General features: G+C 42.5%; 1 protein-coding gene across 1 annotated transcript in view; it reads left to right on the top strand.

Annotated features, from left to right (window-relative positions):
- DNAJC15 (DnaJ heat shock protein family (Hsp40) member C15) overlaps nucleotides 1-24,022 on the top strand; it is a 58,169-nt gene that overhangs the window by 28,109 nt on the left and 6,038 nt on the right. The window contains exons 2-5 of the mRNA XM_033950498.1: nucleotides 2,054-2,105; nucleotides 4,764-4,837; nucleotides 9,606-9,682; nucleotides 16,693-16,763. Coding sequence (XP_033806389.1) covers nucleotides 2,054-2,105; nucleotides 4,764-4,837; nucleotides 9,606-9,682; nucleotides 16,693-16,763 — 274 coding nt within the window. The remainder of the gene's footprint in view (nucleotides 1-2,053; nucleotides 2,106-4,763; nucleotides 4,838-9,605; nucleotides 9,683-16,692; nucleotides 16,764-24,022) is intronic.

The raw sequence follows: 24,022 nt of genomic DNA, 5'->3' as shown, positions 1-24,022 counted from the left end.
TTTAAATTAATGTCCTTATTTTCTAATACCTGTTACTCTATTGTATCTGTCTGTGTTCCACCTCTGCTTACACCCTATGCTGTCTATTAAGATGTTTTAATGTGTGTTGTTTTGACATTATTTATTGCCTATTTCAGCAGTAAAAGTATTGAAACAGTGCATAGTATGAAATTTACAATGTTCAACTTTATTCTTGCTGTACAACACCTTAGGCAAATTTCTTCAAAAAAGATGGTAAATAAATCCTAATAAATAACAGCTGAGCTAATGGAATTGAATTAAGGTAGAAAGAACCGTTCTGCATACAGCTGAAGATATTAAATACACCACTGAAGGATTTAAAGAGAGGGATTAATAATGTCTTGTTGCTAGCCCAGGACTCAATAAATCCCAGGTACTTTTAGGACTCCTTTTATTAAGGTGCAATAGCGTTTTTAGCACACACAGGAAATTACTGCGCGCTACGCTTCTAGAACTAACGCCAGCTCAATGCTGGCGTTAAGGTCTAGCACACGGAGCAATGTAACGCGCGCTATTCCGCGCATTAAAGCCCTAACGTGGTTTAGTAAAAGGAGCCCTTAGTCACTATGGTGCCTAGAAATTTTATTCCCTTATGAGCTTATTCTTTTTTTATTTTCCTTTGCCATTCATCAAAACCATTCTTCCTTTCCACATTGTAACTCAGTTTGTTCTGGACCACATGGTGCAAAATTCTTGTTCTATACTCTCTTGGTCTCAATTCTCATGTGATTTGAGACCACGAAATCTGCTCTGGAATTCTTGCACTGACTGTGTGGATCAAATTTGAGCCTCTGCAGAGTAAGAACCATTCCAGAGGCAGCATAGCAATATGTAAGAACAGGACATCAGGACAATAAAAGAAAGGATCTTTCATGAAAAGAAAAAGGAAGGGAAAAAGACAGGAAAAAGTATTAAAGAAAGGGGAAAAGGATAGAAAAGGAAAAGATAGGAGGAGAAATGGAAAAATTAGAAGTATAGAAAGGAATGAACCGAGTAGGAATTAAAAAAAAAAAAAAAAAAAAGGAAAGAATAGAAAATTACAGAAGGCAGATACAAGAATAGGGAAGTGAACCCTATTCTTAATGGAACCTGACTACTAGGAAAGAGGGAGACTACTGGAGAGGAATGAACTTGAAACAGGAGGATTGAGAAGGGAGGGTGGAGGATGAAGAACAGGAGGAGTCTGAGGGCAAACGGGGTGGGAAGGATGAGAGAAAAAAGGGGAGGGGGCTGAGGAAGGGCAGGATAGCGGGGGTGATGAAAGAAGGGGAGATTTGTAGAGACTACGTGTCACAGTGAACCAAAGAGATAAATCACCTCTGGCACAGCTGTTAGGGTGCACTAGCATGCTGTTGCTAACATGCTTGGGGAAGGGAGCCTGCTGACGTCTCTCAGTGCTTTGTAGTATAGCATTAGGGGCCTGTTTTACCAAGTTTTCTTTTCCTATGGAAACAAAAAATGAAATCAGTCTTAATAAACTACACTTCTCCCTCCGTATTTGCTGTGATAGGGAATTAACAGAACCGCAAATACAGAAAAGCCGTGAATAACTTTTTCATGTTATTAGCTGTTTTCTATTAAAAACCACCGTGAATATGGTGAAACCGCGAATAACATGATGGGAGACCTGGCTTGTTCCTGAAGGAGAGGCAAAACACGGTGAAGAAAGTGCTGGGAATCAGCGATTTTCTCTGTAAACGCTTGGAATCAGCGATTTCTCTATGCAAGCTAATGTAATTTTGGGGAGGACCCAGCAAGCTAAAAACCATGAATAATCAAAACCACGAATGCTGAAACCGCGAATATGGAGGGAGAAGTGTAGGTCCTCCACAGCAGACCTCTGAGAGGATGTCCCCCCTCCTCCCTCTTGAACGTTGGTTGAGACAGGGTCAAGGAGGAGAAGTGAATGGCCTCAGCTGCTGGTTCCTAGATTGAAAGAAACTTTGTCAAGGCCTATGGTAGACAAACTGCTTCTGGGCCTTGATATCACAAAGTGTGCACCTTGTGTGTATAAATGCCTCTCTTCTTACAGGGCAGGACTCTGATAGCAGTTGGCCTGGGTGTTGCAGCTGCAGCTTTTGCAGGTAAGCTCCAAGATGAAGAGCTACATGACTTACACTATCATAAGGTTTTAGAAGAGCGACCCTGTCCCTTAATAACTGACTTTTCAGAAACTGGCAGGTTGCCAAGAGTCAAGTTTATGAGATTTGTCGCTATTTTTATGTCCAGGCAGAGCAAAGTCAAGCAAAGCTCATGGTCCAGCTTAAATATCAAATATTTCCCAGAAGAAAATAGTTTGTGTTGACTAGAAGCTACTGGGGAGGCAAACAGTTTTTCCCTCATTGTTCTATTTTGGTCCTCTCCCGGTCCCGCTAAACCAGCTGGCAATAATGAAACCAGACACCTTGGGGGCTTCCCCTCTTACTAAATCATTAAAGGCTCTGCCAGTCTTGATCCCATCCCTCAAAATCAGGAAGTAATTTCAGAGGGGGCGGGATCAAGACGACAGAGCCTTTAGCAATTTGCAAGAAAGAAAGTCCCCCGTGGCATCTGGTTTCATTATTGCCATCCGATTTAGCAGGACCGGGAGAGGACCAAAGGGCTGCTCACAATCTGTATGCGCCGCTGATTCCTCACTCCCCCTTCTCCCAGCAGCCGGCAAACAGCATGAAGGACTGCCATGGCTGCCACCAGGAAGAATCAGCTGCCTGTCCTTGTCCCACGACTCTATTCCCCACAACCCGGTAGATTAAATTTGGATATTTTTTTAAACTATGGTGGTAGACTCAAATATAAACCAAGACCCCCATTTTTGGGCCATTTTTTTGGCCCAAAAATCTCAGTTCATATTCAAGTATATACAATTTCAGTTCAGTTTCGAGTATATACAATCTCAGTTCATATTTGAGTATATACAGTTTTATTTATGGCACCTTAAGTTGTGCACGCAGCCGATTTGCATGCATAATTTAATTGTTTAACAAGCCTAGTAGGTGCTAATTGGTAATTAACATCTCATAATTAACACTAATTGGTGCTAATTAGAAGTTGCATGTACAACTTGGTAGGCACATTCTGTAAAATGCTGTGCATAAGTTCTAATGCTCAAATCTGAAAAGGGGTCATGGCCAGGGGAGAAGCGTAGGTATTCCTAAAATATATGTGCACCCGTTATGCATAAGTTAGATCAGTGGTCTCAAACCCTTTGCAGGGCCACATTTTGGATTTGTAGATACTTAGAGGGCCTCAGAAAAAATAGTTAATGTCTTATGAAAGAAATGACAATTTTGCATGAGGTAAAACTCTTTATAGTTTATAAATCTTTCCTTTTGGCTAAGTCTTAATAGTAATATTGTAATTTATAGCTAAGAAACTGTCTTATTTTACTTTTGTGTTATGATAAACATAACGAGAGCCTCAAAATAGCACCTGGTGGGCCCTGGGCCACATGTTTGAGACCACTGAGTTAGATGGAGTTATTTAGGCCTGATTTTCCTTAGCCTAAATGTGTGACCTTAAAAATTATGCCACACACTGGCACTTAGCGAAATTCTATGGGCTCCTTTTATCAAGGTGCGGTAGGCGGTTAACGCGTGGAATACCACGCGTTCAACCGCCTGCTGCACTAGTCGCTAACGCCTCCATTGACGAGGCATTAGTTTTTAGGCTTGCCGCAGGGGTTAGCGCGTGATGAAATGTCCGACGCGTAGCGTGCCTTGATAAAAGGAGCCCTATAAGATGTGCCTACTTTGATTAGAATCACGCTAGGCGCCATTTTAGTCAGCACAAATTTTTGGGATGCAATATATAGAATATGGCCCATAGTATGTATAATTTAAAGTGGATATATATATATGGGAAAAGATTGGGTGGGGCCCAACTTAGCCAAATCCAAAACTACACCTCACTTTAAAAGGAAAAGGAAAACAAAAATTCAATGGCTAAATCTCCAAACTGAGATAAGCCACAACATCCAACCGAGATATGTTGTAAGTCTTTAATATTTGCTATGTTTCACCATCTTCTATTTTTTCAAAATTAAGACAAACCAATGGCATCTGGTAATCCAAACGTTTATTTTTCTTTTACTTTAGTGTCCTCACATTCCAGGTGCTAGTTCTGCTGAGCACCTGGAATGTGAGGACGCTAAAGAAAGAGCGCCTAATGTGAACCCTTGAGAAAGCCCTGTGGGCATGCTAGTAACTCTGCACTATCAAAGAAAAAGAAACGTTTGGATTACCAGATGCCATTGGTTTGTCTTAATTTTGAAAAAATAGAAGATGGTGAAACATAGCAAATGTTAAAGACTTACAACATATCACAGTTGGATGTTGTGGCTTATCACAGTTGGATGTTGTGGCTTATCTCAGTTTGGAGATTTAGCCGTTGAATTTTTGTTTTCCTTTTCCTTTTAAAATGAGGTATAGTTTTAGATTTGTCAAGGTTCGGATAACCTCACTTTCATCTTCATACATCATTGCGGGGCCCAACTTGCACACATAACTTATAACAGGGCTTGACAAATTCCAGGTGCCAGATTGCAAAGGTGTCTAGAAATTGTGCACGGGTTCCCAGGATATTTTTGCCCCTGAATGAATTTTTTTTTTTGGCACTGCCACAGAACACATTTCCTACCTTCCTGCTGCTATTTGGCTTATAGTAAGCTCATGCTGACTACCACTGCTCAATACTGGACCCTATATTTGCACTGTCAACTAAAGCTTAATTTTTAATAATTTCAGGTCGTTACACATTTCAGCTCTTGAAGCCTCTAGGCCAAGTAATTGTAGAAACAGTCAACAAGATTCCAAACCCGGTAAGTTCTGATCCGAGTTGATCCACAGTATAGTTGAAAGATTTCTTATTGGTTTAAATGTATACTGAGCACACTGGGTAAAATAACCACAGTGTTGGGGTGAGTTGTGTTGATTTATGTATAAGGTAACATTATACAAAAAGTGGAAAGGCCACAAATAGACAGGATGAGAGCAGGAGTCCAAAATCAAGCCACTTTATTTAAAAAAAAAAAAAAAAGAGACAGCAAAATCCAGATAGAATGGATATACTAGGGACCCAACACGGTCTGTGTTTCAGCAACACATATTTTCCTCAGGAGTCCTTGTGAAAATAGAAACACATAGGTTGTATAAAATAATTTAATATTAAAGCTAAAATATCTGACCAGAATAAGAGCTAAGTTGTGTGTTTGGAACTCCATTTGTGCTTTGTATTCCACAACTCTAAATTTTATAGAAGTGCAATCATTTTAAAATGGTCTGTTTCTTGCAAGGTATTACTCCCCTGAATGCATCACCCCCCCCCCCCAGACATACACTCAAGGGTGCTATGAATGTTTTGTCTATAGCATCATCAACTCCAGCCAGCTTAGGGAGCTGAAATTCCAACTCGGACATTGAATTGGAGATCTTCTACATATCAATGCACAGTCCTTACCATTTGAGACTCTGAGCTGCCTTGTTTATTATCTTCTGTGTTGTAATAGCAAAATATTTTGTTTCTGGGTTTGTGGCTGCTGAAGAAGGTTGTGAAATTCTGAGTGAATGATTTGAACTGGTTCTAAAACTTCATAGTGAAATTAGAATATTCAGCATTGTTCAGACTTTTGCTAATGGAGTTTCTTCTGTAGATTACTCTTCTTACTTAAGTGCTGAACACGCTCTTCCTTCTGTCTTCTGTAGCCTAATTAAATGGGATTGGCTATGTTAACTAGACCTCACTGCTTGTGCTTCATGCTAAAAGCAAGGCATTATCAATACATGGTTTTCCCTTCCAGCCTTTTTCAACTCCAAATGCCCAGTGGTTGCAGTACCTTACCTATACAAGCCAGATCATCTGGGTTTTCCATTTCTTAATTACTGGCTTTTGATAGTTCCTAGAGTAGAAATTATTCTATCTCCTAGAGCAGTGGTTCCCAACCTGTCCTGGAGGACCACCAGGCCAATCGGGTTTTCAGGCTAGCCCTAATGAATACGCATGGAGCAGATTTGCATGCCTCTCACTTCTATTATATGCAAATCTCTCTCATACATTTTCATTAGGGCTAGCCTGAAAACCCGACTGGCCTGGTGGTCCTCCAGGACAGGGTTGGGAACCACTGTCCTAGAGCAGTGTTCTTCAACCTTTTTACACCTATGGACCGGCGGAAATAAAATAATTATTTCGTGGACCAGCAAACTAATAAGACTGAAATTTAAAAAAAAAACCATTGCCGCCCTGTCCTCGTGAGCTCGGTCACGTTAACCATCTTATCCCATCCGCACAAGCCTCAAATACTTATGATTTTATACTGAACATATTTTATTAAAGTATAAAAAGAAACAATATTCTGTACAATTGTCATTTTATAAATATAAATAATACAGGGCAAGGATCAACAAAACCCCCGTCTCCCCTCCCCTTCACATATATCCCCTCTACTATCAAGAAAACTGAATAAGCCAAATTATTACAGAATGCTACACAAATATCATGCTAACAGAATACCGCAGTCACACATGGCAGGAACGGTGTTAGGGGGAGTGCAACTAGGGCAACTGCCTCCTGGTCAGAGAAAGCCCTAAGCCAGCTGGAAGCTAAAGACGCACTACCTGGGCTTTGCACTCCCCAATTATGTCTAACATCAGCTCTAGCAGGATACATATTTTAAATCTGATATATTCTAATCACAAGATAGAAATAAAATTATTTTTTTCTACCTTTTGTCGTCTCTGGTTTCTGCTTTCTGCTTTCATTGTCTTTTCACTCTCTTCCATCCAGCGTCTGCCCTCTGTCTCTTCAATCCAGCATCTGCCTCTTCCATCCACTGTCTGCCCTCTACCCCTCCCCCTCCCCCTCCCATATGGTATCTGCATTCTTTCTATGCCCCTCTCTCCTACACCAGATCTAGCATCTTTGTCCCTCTTTCCTTATTTTTCATCTAACCCCCCTTCCCAGCATCAATCTCTCTCTACCTTGTAATTTCTCTGTCTCTCCCCTATCCCTTATCTGATCTCTCCATTCCATCCTGATTCCTTCCCCTCCTCTAATCTCCCTGCCAACTGTTTCCTTCCAATGTTCCAACAGTACTTTCTCCCTTTCTTCCTCCCTTTATCCAACAGTAACTCTCTTCCCTTTCCCTTCCCCTTCTCCCCTGTCAGCAGTAGCCCCTTCCCCTCCCTTGTCCAGGAGTACCCCTTCTCCCTTTCTTCCTCCCCTTATCCAGCAGTAATTCTCATCCCTTCCCCTTCTCCCCTGTCAGTAGTATCCCCTTCCCCTCCCTTGTCCAGGAATACCCCTTCTCCCTTTCCTCCTCCCCTTAACCAACAGTAATTCTCATCCCTTCCCTTTCCCTTCTCCCCTGCCAGCAGTAGCCCCTTCCCCTCCCTTATCTAGGAGCACCTCTACTCCCTTCCCTCTCCAGCAAATGTTTCCTCGATGTAGGTTAGCGGCAGGTCTGTGTGCTTTTAACTTCGGCACACAGCTGCCCCTAGGCAGTATTTTAGCGCGGTTTCATGAGGCAGCCTAGGGGCCTTTGGTAGGCCGGCCCGCTTCGATGATGCGATGTGGGCCGGCCTACCAAAGGCCCCGAGGCTGCCTCATGAAACCGCGCTAAAATACTGCCTAGAGGCAGCTGTGTGCCGAAGTTAAAAGCACACAGACCTGCCGCTGCTTTTCTGGGGGTGCGGAGACATACGCGGCAGGAGTCGGTGGTGGCAGGCAGGAGTGCCGGCATAGCGACGGCAACAGGAAGTTGCACGTCAGCTGACGTCGGCACCTTTTGCTGCGGCGGGGTCCTGAATCCTTTGCGGACCGGCAAGATTTTTTTGCGGACCGACACCGGTCCGTGGACCGGCGGTTGAAGAACTGTGTCCTAGAGTATAACCTGAGAGAGACAGTTAATTCACCTTCTTCAAACTCTGGGATTTTCATAAACTTTGAAGTCCATTCTTCAACCAACAAAGAAAATCCTGTTCATATGAGCTATTTTTAGAAATCAGTCACGTCAAAGCTTGCATTATGTTCAAATTGTTAATAGTCTCTCAGCAATCTTTGCCAGAATATAGTTATAGATGTTAGACTACATGGTCTCTTTTGTTCAATGGAAAATTAGACAACTGTCATGGGAGGGATGGAAGAAGTAATAGCTTAGAAGAAGGGTTGGATCTTTTGATATGCTGGTACTGTAGTCTTGGGGGAACTCTGCACAAAATATTAAAAATTCTGCATTTTTGGTAATACTTTCTTCTGTATTTTATTTTAAATTAGGTATCACTAAAGATTGATAATGATTTTATTTTGACAAACAAAACATGCAACTTTGAAGAATTTGCACAGAATTCTCCCAGTAGGGTTTCCTTTGACTATATGGTGCAGTGGCACAAATTTGGGAATGCTGATCTCAATTCACAAACAATTTCAGGCGCTTACATACTAGGCAATCAAAATTGGATAACAAGTAGCTCCATATGCTTTTTCTGCCCATGTATGGTCTTTTAACCTACAAACCTTTATAGGACAATTTTCAGGACCTGTTTTCCCAGGTCTGTTCACAGCATCTTTGGAGGTGGCGTGAGAGTCTTTAAAACTCTCGAACAACTGCAGCACTGAATGGCCAGAAGCATGGTGTACAAGTACATGTAACAGATTTCATAGACTCTTCTCCTTCCCATTGCTGTGGTGATTGGGTAACCAAGATAGGAGGATCCTTGAGTATTCATAAATAGAAACCTCATGGTTCCATAGCTATTGAACTTAAACCTGAAGGAGTTAGGAGTAAGTGGCTAGCTCAAAGGAAAAAAGTCTAGGGGAGATATGATAAAGGCGTTTAAATAACTATGTGGCATAAATAGACATGAGGTCAGTCTTTCAATTGAAAGGATGCTTCAGAGTGAGAGGGCATGTGATGAAGTTAATAATAATAATAATAATAATTTTATTTCTTATATACCGCTGTTCCGTGAAGTTCTAAGCGGTTTACAGTAGAGACAGAAGAAATGAAATAAGTAAGATTAATTAAGATGAAGAGAGAGTACTTAGAGTTCCCTGACTTAGTTAAGAGGTGATAGGCTCAGGAATAATCTAAGGAAATACTTTTTTACAGAAATGGTGCTAGATGCGTGAAATAGTCTCCCGGTAGAGGTGGAGGAGATGGCTTGGGGAAATCCACTGCTTTTTCTAGGATAAACAGCATAAAATCTATATTTCTACTTGGGTTCTAGCTAGGTACATGCGACCTGGGTTACCACTGTTAGAAACAGCTGGGCTTGATGAACCTTCTGTCTGTCCCAGTATGCAGTTCTTATGTTCTTATGACTGTGTCTGAATTCAAGAAAGCGTGGGACAGGCACATGGGATTGCTTAGGGAGAGGAGGAGATAGTAGATAGGCAGACTGAATGGACCATTTGGCCTTTATCTTCCATTGTGTTTCTATGTTTCTCCTTGAATTGCCACCAGTCTTTAAAGAGATCAAAAAGCCCATTTTAAATGCAAGAGATTCAGTGCTGTGCTTTTGTTTTTACTAGATATTTCATGAGAGTGTGGTCAATTCACAATGTAACTCTACTGCTTTTCTCTTCCATCACAGGGGCTTTCATCGTATTATAAAGGAGGATTTGAACAGAAAATGAATAGGCGGGAAGCTAGCCTTGTTCTAGGTGTCAGGTAACTATGACATCAGAGTGTTTTGTTCAAAGCCAGATCTGTTTTTCTGCTGCTGAAAATGATGTAGGTGCAGCAGTATTTTTTGCCTGTGGTTGGTATATGTTGAAAGTTAAAATCCCCATAAATTTCTCTCATATATTTTAAAAAGCAATTCTGAGAGAATGATATTATCATCTGAGATGACCATCACAAAGCTATAGCTACACATGGAACATTGTAATTTTTAGCTGCTAATCCTGACACACCCACCCCACCCCTTATGCATACCGACCTGGAGTTCGATACAGAAGAGCAAAGCCAGAGTGCAGCCCAGGATCAGTCTGGACCATAGCAGCCTTGAAAAATTTTGGATATGCATGATTTTACCTATAAAAGTGCATGTGGGTTAACGGTAAAGGGGGGTGGGGAGACTTATAGGTCTGAAGATGATCCTTGAGGGAGAGTGCTGAAGGAACTTTGGGAAGTTCTGGTAGCTCCACTGACTGCCCTTTTCAATGAGTCTCTAGATTCAGGAGTGGTACCAGAGGACTGGAGAAGAGCAGATGTGGTCCCTCTCCACAAAAGTGGAAATAAGGAAGAAGTAGGGAATTACAGGCTGGTAAGCAAATTAATGGAAACACTTTTAAAACAGAGAATGGTCAAGTTTCTCGAATCTTGTGGATTACAGGACCAGAGGCAACATGGATTCACTTTGAGGTAGGTCTTGTCGGACAAATCTGATCAGTTTCTTTGGGTGACCAGAGAATTGGATAGAGGATGTGCGCCAGATGTGGTATATTTAGATTTTAGCAAAGCCTTTGACAGTGTTTCACACAAACATCTAATTAATAAATAAACTGAGTGTCCTCGGGATGAGTCCCAAAGTGACAGGCTGGGTCAAGAACTGGTTGAGTGGAAGGCGACAGAGGGTAGAGATCATTGAATATCGCTCTGAGGAAAGGGATGGTACCAGTGGTGTGCCTCTAGGTTCTGTTCTTGGGCTTATTCTTTTTAACATTTTTATAAACGATATTGCTGAAGGATTGCCAGGTAAGATTTGCCTCTTTGTGGATGATACCAAAATCTGCAACAGAGTAGACACGCCAGATGGTGTGAATAACATGAAGAAAGACCTGGCTTGAAGAATGGTCTGAAATTTGGCAGCTAAAATTTAATGCTTAGAAATGCATTTGGACTGCAAAAACCCGAGGGAACGGTACAGTTTAAGGGATGAAGAACTTATGTGCACGACAGAAGAGCGAGACATGGGAGTGATTGTATGTAATGATCTTAAGGTGGCCAAACAGGTTGAAAAGGTGCCGCTGAAAGCTAAAAGAATGCTAGGTTGCATAAAGAGAGGTATGGCTAGTAGGAAAAAGGAGACCTCATTTAGAATATTGTGAACAATTCTGGAGGCCGCACCTTCAAAAAGATATAAAAAGGATGGGGTCAGTCCAGAGGAAGGCTACTAAAATGGTGTGTGGTCTTCGTGATAAGACTTATAAGATCTCAATCTGTATACTTTGGAGGAAAGGCGGGAAAAGGGAGATATGATAGAGACATTTAATAATAATAATAATTTATTCTTGTATACCATCAAAGCCATAATAGTTCAAGGCTGTTTACAATGAGAAGTACTGGATAATCTGTGAAAAAAATACAATACAAATCATCACAAATACATACAAGATAAAAGATTAAAAACAGTGAATCAGTTTACAAATTGATCAAACAACTGTGTTTTTACTAATTTTCTAAAAGTAAAATAAGATGGAGCATGCATAATACCCAACCAGTCATTCAGTTTGCCTGCCCGAAATGCAAAAGTTCTATCCAGAAATCTTTTAAAGCAACAAGCATTTACAGTTGGGTAAACAAACATATGGATTCTGTGTGTAGACCTGTTAAATAACTATGTAATGTAAATGCGCATGCGTTGAGTCTCTTGCATTTGAAAAGAAACTCTGCAATGAGAGGGCATTGGATGAAGTTAAGAGGTGATAGGCTCTGGAGTAATCTGAGGAAATACTTTTTTACAGAATGGGTGGTAGATGCGTTGAACAGTGGTGGTAGATGTTTGGAAGAGGTGGTGGAAACAGAGGGCCTGGGATAGGTATGTGGGATCTCTTGGAGAGAGAAAGAGATAATGATTACTATGAATGGGCAGACTATATGGGCCATTTGGCCTTTATCTGCCATCATGTTTCTTTGTTTCTAACCTCAGGGAACTGAGACTAGCCACTATGCCACAGTTTAACAGCAACTTTGGGGGAAGTGATACATTGGCATAAAAGTACTACTAAACAGTAGATACAGATTGAGCAGCTTGGGGGATGGTTCTCCTCTCTTGTGTTAGTCTGGCCCTGGGGGGTGGGGCGCAAGGTAGATTGAAGAGTCCTTTTCTATGGCATACCCTTCAGTTGTGGAGAATTTACAGATGGTCCTTGAAAAAGAGAGTAGAAGATATTTTGACGCTTTCCCCATTTCTCTCTAAGAGTTTACTTCCAGCAGTGAATCCATTGTATTTTGGACCTGGGAAAGAAATGCGTTACAGATTTGGGGGTAAGTTTTAGAGGTTGAGAAAACCTCAAAAGTTTGAAGATTGTAGGGCCCAATGTGATCTGGATCCTATTAATTACCATAACTATCTGGAGCTTTCTTCATATGTGAGCTTGAGGAAGCAGATGGAAGATCAAGATATGACTGAGTTTGAATTTTTATGTGAATCTAAGGAACAAAGGGAAGCAATCTCAAAGTTGTAGAAAAACCCCCAGAGAAACAGGGATAAAACCCAAACATGTCTTAGCTTAGAAAAGAGACCTAGAGATTAGGAGATCATGAAGATCATGATGAACCTATCTTGATCTCTATTAACTTAGTGGAGATTGAGTAGATGATCTTTCTTAGATGCTACCTGAAGCCTGAGTGAGTTTTGAAGGATTTGTGGAATAAATCGCACCAGCCCATATTTGGTGAACTGCTGAGATCTACAGACTTATTGAGGGAAATGCCTTGCTCACGTAAGAAGGGGATTTGCTCATCTCATTATCCAGGGTTCCAAAAATGTGCTTGTTGGATTATAAACCAGTAGGAACACTGTTTTAGTTGCAGCAAGATGTGAAAATGAAAAAGCATGGAAATGGGTATGCCTCTGTGAGTGGCTGACTTCCACAGGAGGATGTGAGACTGAGCAAATTGTCAGCCATGAGGGGAAGATAGAGTGTAATAAATTAAATTGAGTGTGGGAACCCTATGCAGTGGTGTAGTCATGGATAGGCCAGTGCCCGCCCAATTTGGACTCGGGCCCATTCAAAATTGTGACACACTTGCTGTGACTAGCGGAGACCCTAAACCCTTCCAACTCAACATTCCCTTCTTGGGCAACCAGCGCTATTCCAATTGACAGCCTTCAGCAGTTGCTTCAAGCTGATGCTGATACCGACCCCTCTACACATGCTCAGTTTTTGCAAAAGCACTGAGCATGTGTGGCCTGCCAGCGGTGGCGTTAGTTTGAGGCAAGTGCAGTCAGTTGCCATTAGAATAGCGCTGGCCATCCAAGAAGGAGGAAATCTTCAGCTTGCAGGGTTTGAGGATCCCTGCTAGCTCAGGTGTTTAATATTTTGGGGTGGAGAGTAGAGCCGGTGAAGGGAAGGGGAGAATGAATTCCATGCCCATCCATCTTGGGTTCAGGCCCAAATCGGCCATCTGTCTATGCCCCTATATTAAGTAGTATCTTGAGTTTGGGGGAGGGGTGCTCATCAATATTAATATTACCATTTTTTGCTTTATTAACATAAATGTTACTCTGTGTACCATTCCAGGAGTTCAGGTGAGAAGTCAATTCTCAGTTGTGAGGCATGTGGTAGTGGGGGGGTTAGGTAGTCTATTGTATTAATCAGTTTGGTCTTGTGAAGTTGTTTGTACTTTGTTAAATGTAAAAATAAAGTTTAAAATAAAAATAATTATGGCAGTCTGCTTTGGTTAAGATATGTTAACATATAGATAGATGTAAAACAAGCTTTCTGTCTTGTTTCTACATAAAGGTAAAGTGGGAAGGTTGTGAATTCTGGCAGTGTGCCTTTCAGCCTGGTCCCTAACTGCGACCTCATTACTTAATACTATAACAAATACAGGTCTTAAGTGCTGCCATGCTGAGGACTGCATTGCTGCACTGATTACTCCTTTATTGCAGCAGGTTTGCTCCAGTTTCCTCTGCGGTATGTGTGTGTTCCAGTCTCAGCTTGAGTATGTTACAGATGATCAAATAAAATGTTTTTTGAGTTGTCTAATTTATTTTGAAACATCAGGATGACTATTTATTGTTAGCATTTATATACCACTTATAGCCTAAGTGGTTTACATTCAGGTACTCGAAGCATTTTTCCCTACCTGTCCCAGTGGGTTTACACTCTTTCTAATGTACCTGGGGCAATGGAGAATTACCGGTAAGTGACTTGCCCAGCTTCACAAGGAGCAGTGTGGGATGCAAAGTATTTCTTCTCTGATTTTCTTCTCCAAGGTCTTTATGCTCTTTTACCATTTATAGTTTTTGTCTCTCCCCCACCTCTTAATGGGTTGGTTTATTGGGGGGTTTTAACCAATAGATTTTTCAATCCATTCCTTCCCCCTACCTTTTCTCTTACCTCTGTCATATATCTTGGAGCGGACCCTGACAATAGTGACAGGAGAAGCAGCCTCTCACTACTGTCTCTGTCCTGATCTCCTGCCTGATCTCTCCTGCCTGCCCTGCTCTGCCCCGATCTCTCTTGCCTGCTCGCCGGACTCTCCTGCTCTCTGCCGCCATTCCCCGCAGTGCAAGCCCGTGTTTTTAAAGCGGGCCTGCACTGCGTGAAACGGTGGCAGAGAGCAGGAGAGTCTGGCGAGTAGGCAGTAGAGAACACAGCAGAGCAGGCAGGAGAGCCTACACTAGCCCCACCCACTGGCCCGACACACCGGCCCTGCCCGACCTCCCCCCACCTGCCAATCAAGCACAGCCAGCCCACCAGGCTCACCACCTGCCCCGCGTATCTGTTAAACGGGAGCAGAAGGGGGTGCCCAGTCCTTCCTGTTCCTTAGGGCAAGGCTCCCTCCATCTTCAGGAGCAGAAGGGGTGCTCCTAGGCCAATCTTCGGGAGCAGGAGGAAAGTCCACTTGCTCCTGCTCCCCCGGCCGCCACTGCGCAGTAGCGGCCTTAGGCCCCATCACATCATCTGATGCGCCGGGGCGGGGCCTAAGGCCATTATTGCGCAGCGGCGGATAAAGGTTTGTTGCATGTGTTTTTTGTTTCTTTGGGTTTTTCAATAAAATCTGAAGGAGGGGCACATCATGTCAGCTGATGTATGACCATCTAGATAATGTATGCATTTATTTGCATTTGTTACCTGTCATAAATCATAAAGAGTAGCAATGTTGCTCGGAAGATACTCTTAAATATTTTCCCTATCTGTCCCAGCATGCTCACAATCTAACACTGGAACCAGGGGCAGTGGAGTGTTAAGTGACTCTCCAGAGTCACAAAGAGCAGCTGGGATCAAACTCATAACTTCAGGGTGCTGAGATCTAAGGCACACCCTGTACTCTAGTGACAGACAGAGCTGACTTGCTTACAGGAAAGAGAGATTGATTATTCTTATGTTATAAACAATTTTGGGTTCCTTTATGCAAGGAAGACGATCTAGAAAGAAGTATAGACTGGACCTCGCCAAGGCTGTAATACTATGAACATTTATTCCCGGTTACCCTGGTGTGTGCCCTCCTGAAGTCTAGCCCAATCATCTTGACAGCAATTGCCTGGTTAAAAGGCAAGATCAGCAGTTCTGTCTGGAGCTTAGTGCAAGTGCTCCATTTTGCTAACCAGTAAGTGTCACAGTTATCCAATGACTGCCACTATTACCTTCACGAAGACCCCAACCAGCTGTAGGAGCAGAATCCAGCCTTAGGAATTTAGGCCCCCTTTTATGAAGCCGCGTTTAGGCTTTTTTATTGCCGGTGGTGGCAGTATTAACTCAGATGCCCATAGGAAGTGTATGAGCGTCGGAGGTTTTATCGCCGTGGCCGGTGATATAAAAATAAAGCGTAACCATGGCTTCATAAAAGGAGGGTGGGGGGTTAATGCGGTAGTGCAGAGCACTGCTGCTGGGCTGCTCCATCCCCATAATGTCCATAGCATTTTTGTATACGGATGGTCTGCTTATCATTTATCTTTTGTTTGCCAAATATTTGAAAAGGCCAATCCATAGATCTTCATTATATTAAAGCTTACGGACCTAACTTTCATTTTTTTTATAGACCCTTCATTTGTATTCAGGAAAACATTGTTTCGTTCAAACTATTATCAATATCCAGCCTGTCCTTGGTTTGAAGTACACAGAACTGGCCTTAATGACCAGGTTCATTTAATTTGGACTCTTCAGACGATTAAAAATTACAGACTGTTGCCTCCCAAACACTCTTAAGAACATACTGAGTCAGACCAATGGTCCATACTCCCTCATTGCTTTGCAAGGGCACACATTCCATCCCTGCCTAATACAAAGGTCTTTGTCTTGCTGCAGATTTTGAGGAAAACAGTTGCAGCTAGTGGAGTGGGATCCTGCATTTCATCACAAATTTCAACCTTAATCTGCAGAAATATTAGACCACAGACAGAGGAAAGGGTGGGGTGGGGCATATTACCGTGATGATAAGCAGTGGGAAATATTAGCAGAACTGAATGTTAGAAACCATGCTGTATTTGTTCATCTGCCTTCAACTAGCTAGCTTCTTTTTTGCTTCCTCTCATTCTTCCTGAGAGAGCTGATTTTGTTGCTCCTTCTTGTTCTTCCTAATGATACTGGAGTTGCAGCCTTCAGTTTCCCTGGTAATAAAAAATGAAACATGTTGTAAACTGGCTATATGTTGCTTGAAAAACTGCTTGCAGTTTTATGGTTTGCCCACAAGATGGTGAAACTTGCACTAGCCTCTACCTTTTGTGACACTGTAAAACTTTATTTGATGCTATTTATTGATAGCTCCTTAATTTATTTTTACAGCCCATCTGCTAGCAAGGCCAAAATCAGAGCAGCTCACCGGAGAATAATGATTTTGAATCATCCGGATAAAGGTTTGTTGCATGTGTTTTTGTTTCTTTGGGTTTTTCAATAATATCTGAAGGAGGGGCACATCGTGTCAGCTGATGTATGACCATCTAGATAATGTATGCATTTATTTGCATTTGTTACCTGTCATAAAGCATAAAGAGTGGCAGTGTTGCTCGGAAGACTGCCAAGGTTATATCTTCAGTTTCTGCTTTTAAGGGCTTTGGAGAGTCCCCTGGTCACTACAATATTTTTGGTTTCTTAGTTCTGAGTCCCAAAATCTGCTCCTATAATAGTATCTTTCTGTTTTTATTCCATCTGAATGAATCACATGAACATAAAAAATGCATATGTGTGTGTTATGGGTTACAATATAACATGCACAATAATGTCAGCAATGAAATGCAGACAATTAGGGCTATACAGACAATTAATGTAATTAGGTGGGATATAGATAATTTGTGGGTTACAGATTGTATGGTAGGAGGGGGAGGAAAGGTGATTAATGCTGTGGTAGACAGTTTAACAGTGCTGATGAGCGGAGGAAGTTGGACTCTAGTAGCTATAACATATGGATACTAGGCTAAAGGAATTAGGAGAAGAGGTAGATTTTTATTGCTTTCCTAAAGCTCAAAAGTCCTTTGAGACAGATTGAATATTTCTCAAAGTGGCTTAGAAGTCGGGCTTCTTACCGTCATGGTATGCACAAAACTTAACAAACAACTGTTAAAAATAAGCTAGCAGAGTGAGAAACCCAAAATCTAATCTAATCTAATCCTTAGGTTTGTATACCGCATCATCTCCACGTTCGTAGAGCTCGATGCGGTTTACAGTAGGAGAAATAGGAAGGAACTACAACAGAGGGTTAGAGGTAGAAGTGTGAAGAAAATTTAGAGGACTTGGGATGCCAAGATATAAGAGTTCCCTTGATTCCTAAGTTGGAGAGAGACTTACATTTTTTGAGAAAAGCCAGGTTTTCAGATGTTTGCGGAAAACTTGGAGAGAGCTCAAGTTCCGAAGAGGGGAGGTAAGGTTGTTCCAGAGCTCAGTGATTTTGAAGTGAAGGGAGGTCCCAAGCTTTCCTGTGTGGGAAATGCCTTTTAGCGAGGGGAAGGATAGTTTTAATTTGTGGGAGGATCTGGTGATATTAGGGTTTGAGGAATTCCAAGAAAGAGGGATAAAGGGAGGGAGGATAACATATAGGATTTTGAAAGTTAAACAGGCGCATTTATAGTGGAACCTGGCGATTATCGGAAGCCAGTGGAGCTTGGCCAGGAGCGGGGAGACATGGTCAAATTTACTTTTAGCGAAGATGAGCTTGGCCGCGGCATTCTGAATCCGTTGTAGTCTGTGGAGGTTTTTCTTAGTTAGGCTTAAGTAGATAGAGTTGCAATAGTCCAATCTGGAGAGGATGATGGATTGGACAAGGAGGGTAAAATGTTTTTGATGGAAGCAGGATCTAACTTTCCTCAGCATATGAAGGCTGAGAAAGCATTTTTTTTACCAAGGATTGGAGGTGGTCATTGAAGGACAATGTGGAATCAATGATGATGCCCAAGACCTTGCTCGAGAACTCAAGCTACAGAGAGGAACCAGAGGGTAGTGGGATGGAGGTGGGTAGATGATCTAGTTTTGGACCGAGCCAAAGAAGTCTTGTTTTGGACTCATTCAATTTCATTTGCACAGTGTGGGCCCAGGATTGTAGGTTCATTATACAAGAGGATATGTTCTTAGACAGGTCGGTGAGGTTCGAATCGGTCTCGAGGAGGACGAGGATGTCGTCTGCATAAGTGTAAATTGTTTCAAGGGGAGATAGGTGGAGGAGTTTTAGGGAGGACATATAGATGTTGAAAAGGATAGGGGATAGTGGAGAGCCTTGCGGGACTCCACAATTCGGTTTCCAGGGGGAGGTTGAGGTGCCATTCATGTAAACAATGTAAGAACGAGAACGGAGGAATTTAGAGAACCAACCTAGGACTGTGGAGTTGATACCTATCTCAGAGAGTTGGTAAACAAGAATATCATGGTGAACAACGTCGAAAGCAGCGGAAAGGTCAAATTGTAGGAGGACGGCGAACTTGTTTCGAGAGTGAAGTTGTTGAACCCTTGAAATCAGGGAAGACAGTAGGGATTCAGTGCTGAAGTACACCACAACACTATAAAAGGTGGAGAAGAGAGTCTCAGAAATAGCAGCAATAGTACCAGCAGTGAAGCCATCAAATACTGCTTACATGAAGTCATTGGAGTAAAATAATCTATTGCTTTAACATATTGGGGGAATATTTGAGCTCCATAAATGTTTCTGATTGGTATGGTTATTTTGATGTTCCAATTGTTCAATTATAATGTTTAATGTGTTTGTTATACTTTCGGAACAGAACAGATTTTTAGTCAGGGGTTCTCCCCATACATAAGGCTATCTTCTGCTTTGGTACAAACTGAAGAGGGCAACAGAGCCCTCTGGAGGAGGAGGTAGTTGAAAACCTAGAATAGATTCCTTCTGCATGGCTTGTGAGCATGGGGAGAATACCTCTACTGTCCAGAATGACACACCTATCTATTAGAAAATATATTAGCAAGGAAAGAACCTAATCTCTTTTTTTGCTAAGTTGCAGCTGCAGAGGCAAAAAAAAAAAAATTAAAATTATTTACTGTGTGCCCGTCTGCAGTGGGAAGCAGCTGTCAAGCCACCTCCAGCTACTTACTGAAATATTCAGTGCAAAGGCACATGTGGCTCCCAACATTGAAAATCTGGGTATGGCCGAAAACCTGGAAGTTAACCAGATATTGGCCAATATTCAGAGTAGTGCCTGCTTAACTTGCCACAGAAAGTTAGGTCGGCTGTTGTGCTGTCCTGACTTTGTTGTTACTTAGGGCTCTTACGGCTGCCTTGTGCTAATGGCCCCGAAGCCATAGAGATTTAAAGGGCTTCGGGGCTGTTGCTGCGCAGCAGCCCCTAGCGCAGCTTTGTAAAAGAGGCAGTTAGCTGGTTAGTTGGAATTTTCAGTTTGCTACATTTCTGCTCTGTTCTAGCCCCACCCCCGAACTCATAAACTAGCCAATTTCGGCATAGATTGTTGGAGGAGATATTCAGTGGCACTATCCAGTTAAGTGCCACTGAAAATTCTTAGATAGCCGAGTAGATATTCAAATCTATTTAAATGGCGAGGAGAGACCATGTGATGCCATAAGAGGTGAAGGAAGTGTTTTCCTGGTGCCTAGAGGGCCCCCTGGAATCTCCATCCATCCACTGCTAAACTTTCATTTTATGTCTTCCACTAACATTGAGGAGAGTGACTTAACTCTATGGACAGATATATAATCAAATCTCCAGACTCTGGTGAATAGAACTCAAAAAAAGGACAAAGTCATGCATGGCAAGGCCATAGAGGATAAGATGGTGCCTAGCTCCCCTCCAAGACCGGATCCCAATCTACTTCACCTGAAAGATGAGATCACCTTGGCAGTGTTTAGTGCATTGGATTCTTGTTTTCAATTAATCTCTGAATAACTTACCTCGCTCCACAATGTGCTCTCCGATGTTGCAAAGCACATGGGTGACCTGGAAGATCAGACTCAGGCCTCCCAGTCGGAGGTTGTACAGCTACAGAAGCATGTTCGGGAGGCACTAGAAAATAGATTGCACCGTGATAATTTACGGTTTGTGGGATTTCCGGAAACTCTCTGATGCTCAACTTCCTTCAGTTTTGGAGGATTGGTTGCTGCAACAATTCCTATTGTCGCCAGATGGACAGTCATATCGGATTGAATGAGCTCATCGCTTGGGTCAGAAATGTGAAGGTGGAGTACGGCCCTGGCCGATTATTGCTAAGCTTCATAGTTAAATGGCGAGGAGAGGCTCCTGGCTGTTAAAATTACTTGTGTGGAACTATCTTCTTGATATCAAAGCAATAAAGAATTGCAAAGGAAAGTTCTTCAGTCTTGTAAATCTGTCATGTGACAATTAGACAGAATATACATTTCTGAATTATACCCTGCAAAACCAGGATGCAATTACTTTTGTTGGCCAGGTTTTGCATATGCCTTATTTATCTTGCAGAAAAATGATTTTAACTTTTGAGCACACTGCAGCTGGCTGAAAAAGGCAGACCATATGCTCATTGCAATTTCTGCTTTACAGTAAGATAGCAGATGGTTACACATTTCATTGTATTTTAAGAGCTGAGGTGGGGGTTGGGGGGGGTTCTCTTTATTCCTAGTTGACAGATTTACAGTTTCCTCCTTGTTTTAGAAAAATAAAAATGTGTTGTTTACAGAAAGTACAGGTTGTGTAATCCTTCCTTTCATCTTTCCCAGGTTCTCTAATACCAGCATCTATTTTTCCAAATTTCTTGGAGTGACTTTCTTTCCCTCGCGTTCCACGACCCCCCCCCCTAAAAAAAAGCTGTTCTTTTAAATATAGAAACTGTGATCAAAAGCAGAAATTTGTTGATAAGATTGTACTGTGGTATGTAGAGCAGTGGTCCCAACCTATTTCAACTAAGGACTAGTGCTGCCTGATTCGCCAATTTGAATCAATTCATTTTTCCCAAAATTGGACTCACTGATTCAGTAACTGACACCCCCCCCCCCCAGTGAGACCTGACATACCTCCGGGTCTCCTAAACCAGCAGCAGCAGTGGTGGTGGACAGCAGACAGAGGCAGCGCTTTGAACAGGCTGCTCTTGGCCTGCCCCCAGGGCCTTACCTCTGTTGGCAGAGGGAAATCTTGGTGGGGTAGACTGCGAACAACCTATTCACAGCCAGCTGGCCACCGCTGCTGCTTTAGGAAGCCTGACGGTATGTCAGATCGCACGAGGGGGGGGGGGAGTCAGTCGGGAAGTGTGCAGAGGATGGATGGGATAGAAAGCTGTTGCATAGGGGGATTAGAAGGAGGAAGAAACTGCTGCACAGGGGGATGGAAGGGAGGGCTGGAAAGCTGCTGCACAGGGGGATGGGAGGGAAGGAGAGAGGAAGAATTGTTGGCCATGGATTGGAGAAGAGGAAGGGAGAGATGCAACAGAGGCAAAAAGGGATAAAAGGGAGAAATCCTGCATATGGTGGAGGGGAGGGAGACCTGTATGGAGAAGAGAGAGAAGGAATGTTGCACATGATAATGGATGGAGGGAAGGAAGGGAGAGATGCTGCAGGGAGGAGAATAATAATAATAACAATTTATATACCGCAGGACCGTGAATTTCTATGCGGTTTACAATGATTAGAAATGTTACAGATTGAATGGAATAAACAAAATACAGACTTAGTGATTGATAGATCTAGGGATCGTTTGTTGAGGACTAAGATTGTATAGGTTGGTTTCCTAAGTATTTCAGGAACAGATGTGTTTTTAGGCGTTTCCTGAATTCCCTATAAGTAGTAGGCACGAGTAATTGTTCTAGATCTTTACCCCATAGTGCCGCTTGATGTGAGAAAGATATTGGTGATGACTTTTAAATTTACAACCTCTAACCGGTGGAGAAACAAAGTTCGGGTGTGAACTTCGCTTGTGTCTGTTGGTTGTGAAAGAGAAAAGGTCTGTTATATATTTAGGGGCTAAGCCATAAAGTGCCTTGAAGCAAAAGCCATAAAGTGCCTTGAAGCAAAAACTTGAATTTCACACGTGCCTCCATCGACATCCAGTGTAGAAGTCGATAGGAAGGTGTTACGTGATCAAACTTCTTCAGTCCACAAAGTAGTCAAACCGCTGCATTTTATACTAGTTGCAAGCGCCGCATATTCTTCTGGGGGAGTGCCAAGTAGGCGATGTTACAATAATCAAGTGGACTCAGTATAAGGGATTGTACCAGAATTCGAAATGATGAGGCATCGAAGTAAGCTCTGATGGACCGAAGCTTCTATAGGGTGAGAAGAATTTTTCTAATCGAGGAGTCTACCTGGTCTTTCATGGTCAGAATAGGACCAGGGCACAAGGCAGGGAGAGAGAGACATAGTAGACAGTGGAAAAGAGATGTTGGATGTGGCAGTGGAAAGTAAGGTACAGAGATGGAAGATGGATGGTGAGCACGAAGAAAGAAGAAAACATTAAAATGACAGGATATCCTGGTGAGCAAGTTAATAGAAAACAAACAGAAATCAGAGTCTGGGACAAACATGATTTGAATAATTTGACCAGACAAGAAAAGGTAGAAAAGATAATTTTATTTTCTGTTTTGTGATTACAATATGTCAGACTTGAAATGATTATCCTGCCAGAGCTGGTGTTAGCGAGTGTGAGCTAGGACCTAACAAAGAGAGGAAAAGTCTTTGTTTATTTTGGTTTACACCATAGCGCTGGCATAGGTTTGGAGAGGGCAAAGGGGGAAGTGTGGGAAAAAAGACTACAAAATAAACCCGCCAAGACATGGGGGGGGGGGGGGAATAAGAACACCTAATTGGGCAGGAAAATCAAATCGCTGAATTAAATTTGAATTGAAAAATGTTTCCCTGAATCGGGCAGCACTACTAAGGGCCACATTGGACCTTCCAGATTACTGCAAAGGACCTTTTTAATTTGGTTTTTCAAGCGATGGCAACTGTTTCTATTGTTATCTCTTAAGGACCTCACACAGTGATGTTCTTAACAGCAATCAAGGTGAATTTCAAAGCTTCAGTCCATTTTTTTGCAGTTCACAAATACAAGTGTATTCCTTTGTATTGTCTCATTCTTTGTATCTAAGTTTGCCTCCACCTTTCACCTTCCACCAAGTTTTCCTTCTGTTATTAAAATGGGATTGTGTTGGAACGAAGCCTTTGGTACCATAGGAAGCAAACAATGTGAAGACAAAAATACAGTAGAATCCTGATTAACCGGCACTCTCACCCAACCGTTTAAAAAAAAAAAATAATAATTCCCGAAGTGGCAGTGGTCCTGAGCCATGAACCCAGCTCCGAAGCAGCAGTCTTGAGTCATAAACCACCCCTCCTTCCAGTCCTGAAGCAATCAGCGTCAGTGGTCATGAGTCGAGAACCCCTCTCCATCCTTCCAGCCCCAAAGCAGTGGCAGCAGTCCTGAGCCATGAACTCCGCTCCCTCCAACCCTGAAGCAAGCAGCAGCAGTCCTGAGCTGTGGACCCCCCCCCCACACACACACACACACACACAACACACACACACATTCCAGCCCCAAAACAGTCCTGAGTTGCAAACCTCCACTCCCTCCCTCCAGCCCTGAAGCAGTGGCAGTGGTCCTGAGCCACAAACCCCCCTTCTGTCCCTCCCTCCCTTACCAAAGTGGCAGCCAGTCAGCAGAAGCAGCGCTGAAAATGGGCTGCTCATGGTCATCCCC

The sequence above is a fragment of the Geotrypetes seraphini genome, chromosome 6 (assembly GCF_902459505.1).
Source record: "Geotrypetes seraphini chromosome 6, aGeoSer1.1, whole genome shotgun sequence".
Classification (NCBI taxonomy): Eukaryota; Metazoa; Chordata; class Amphibia; order Gymnophiona; family Dermophiidae; genus Geotrypetes; species Geotrypetes seraphini.
The sequence above is the reverse complement of the archived record's forward strand: the minus strand, read 5'-3'. Positions and strand labels throughout refer to the sequence as shown.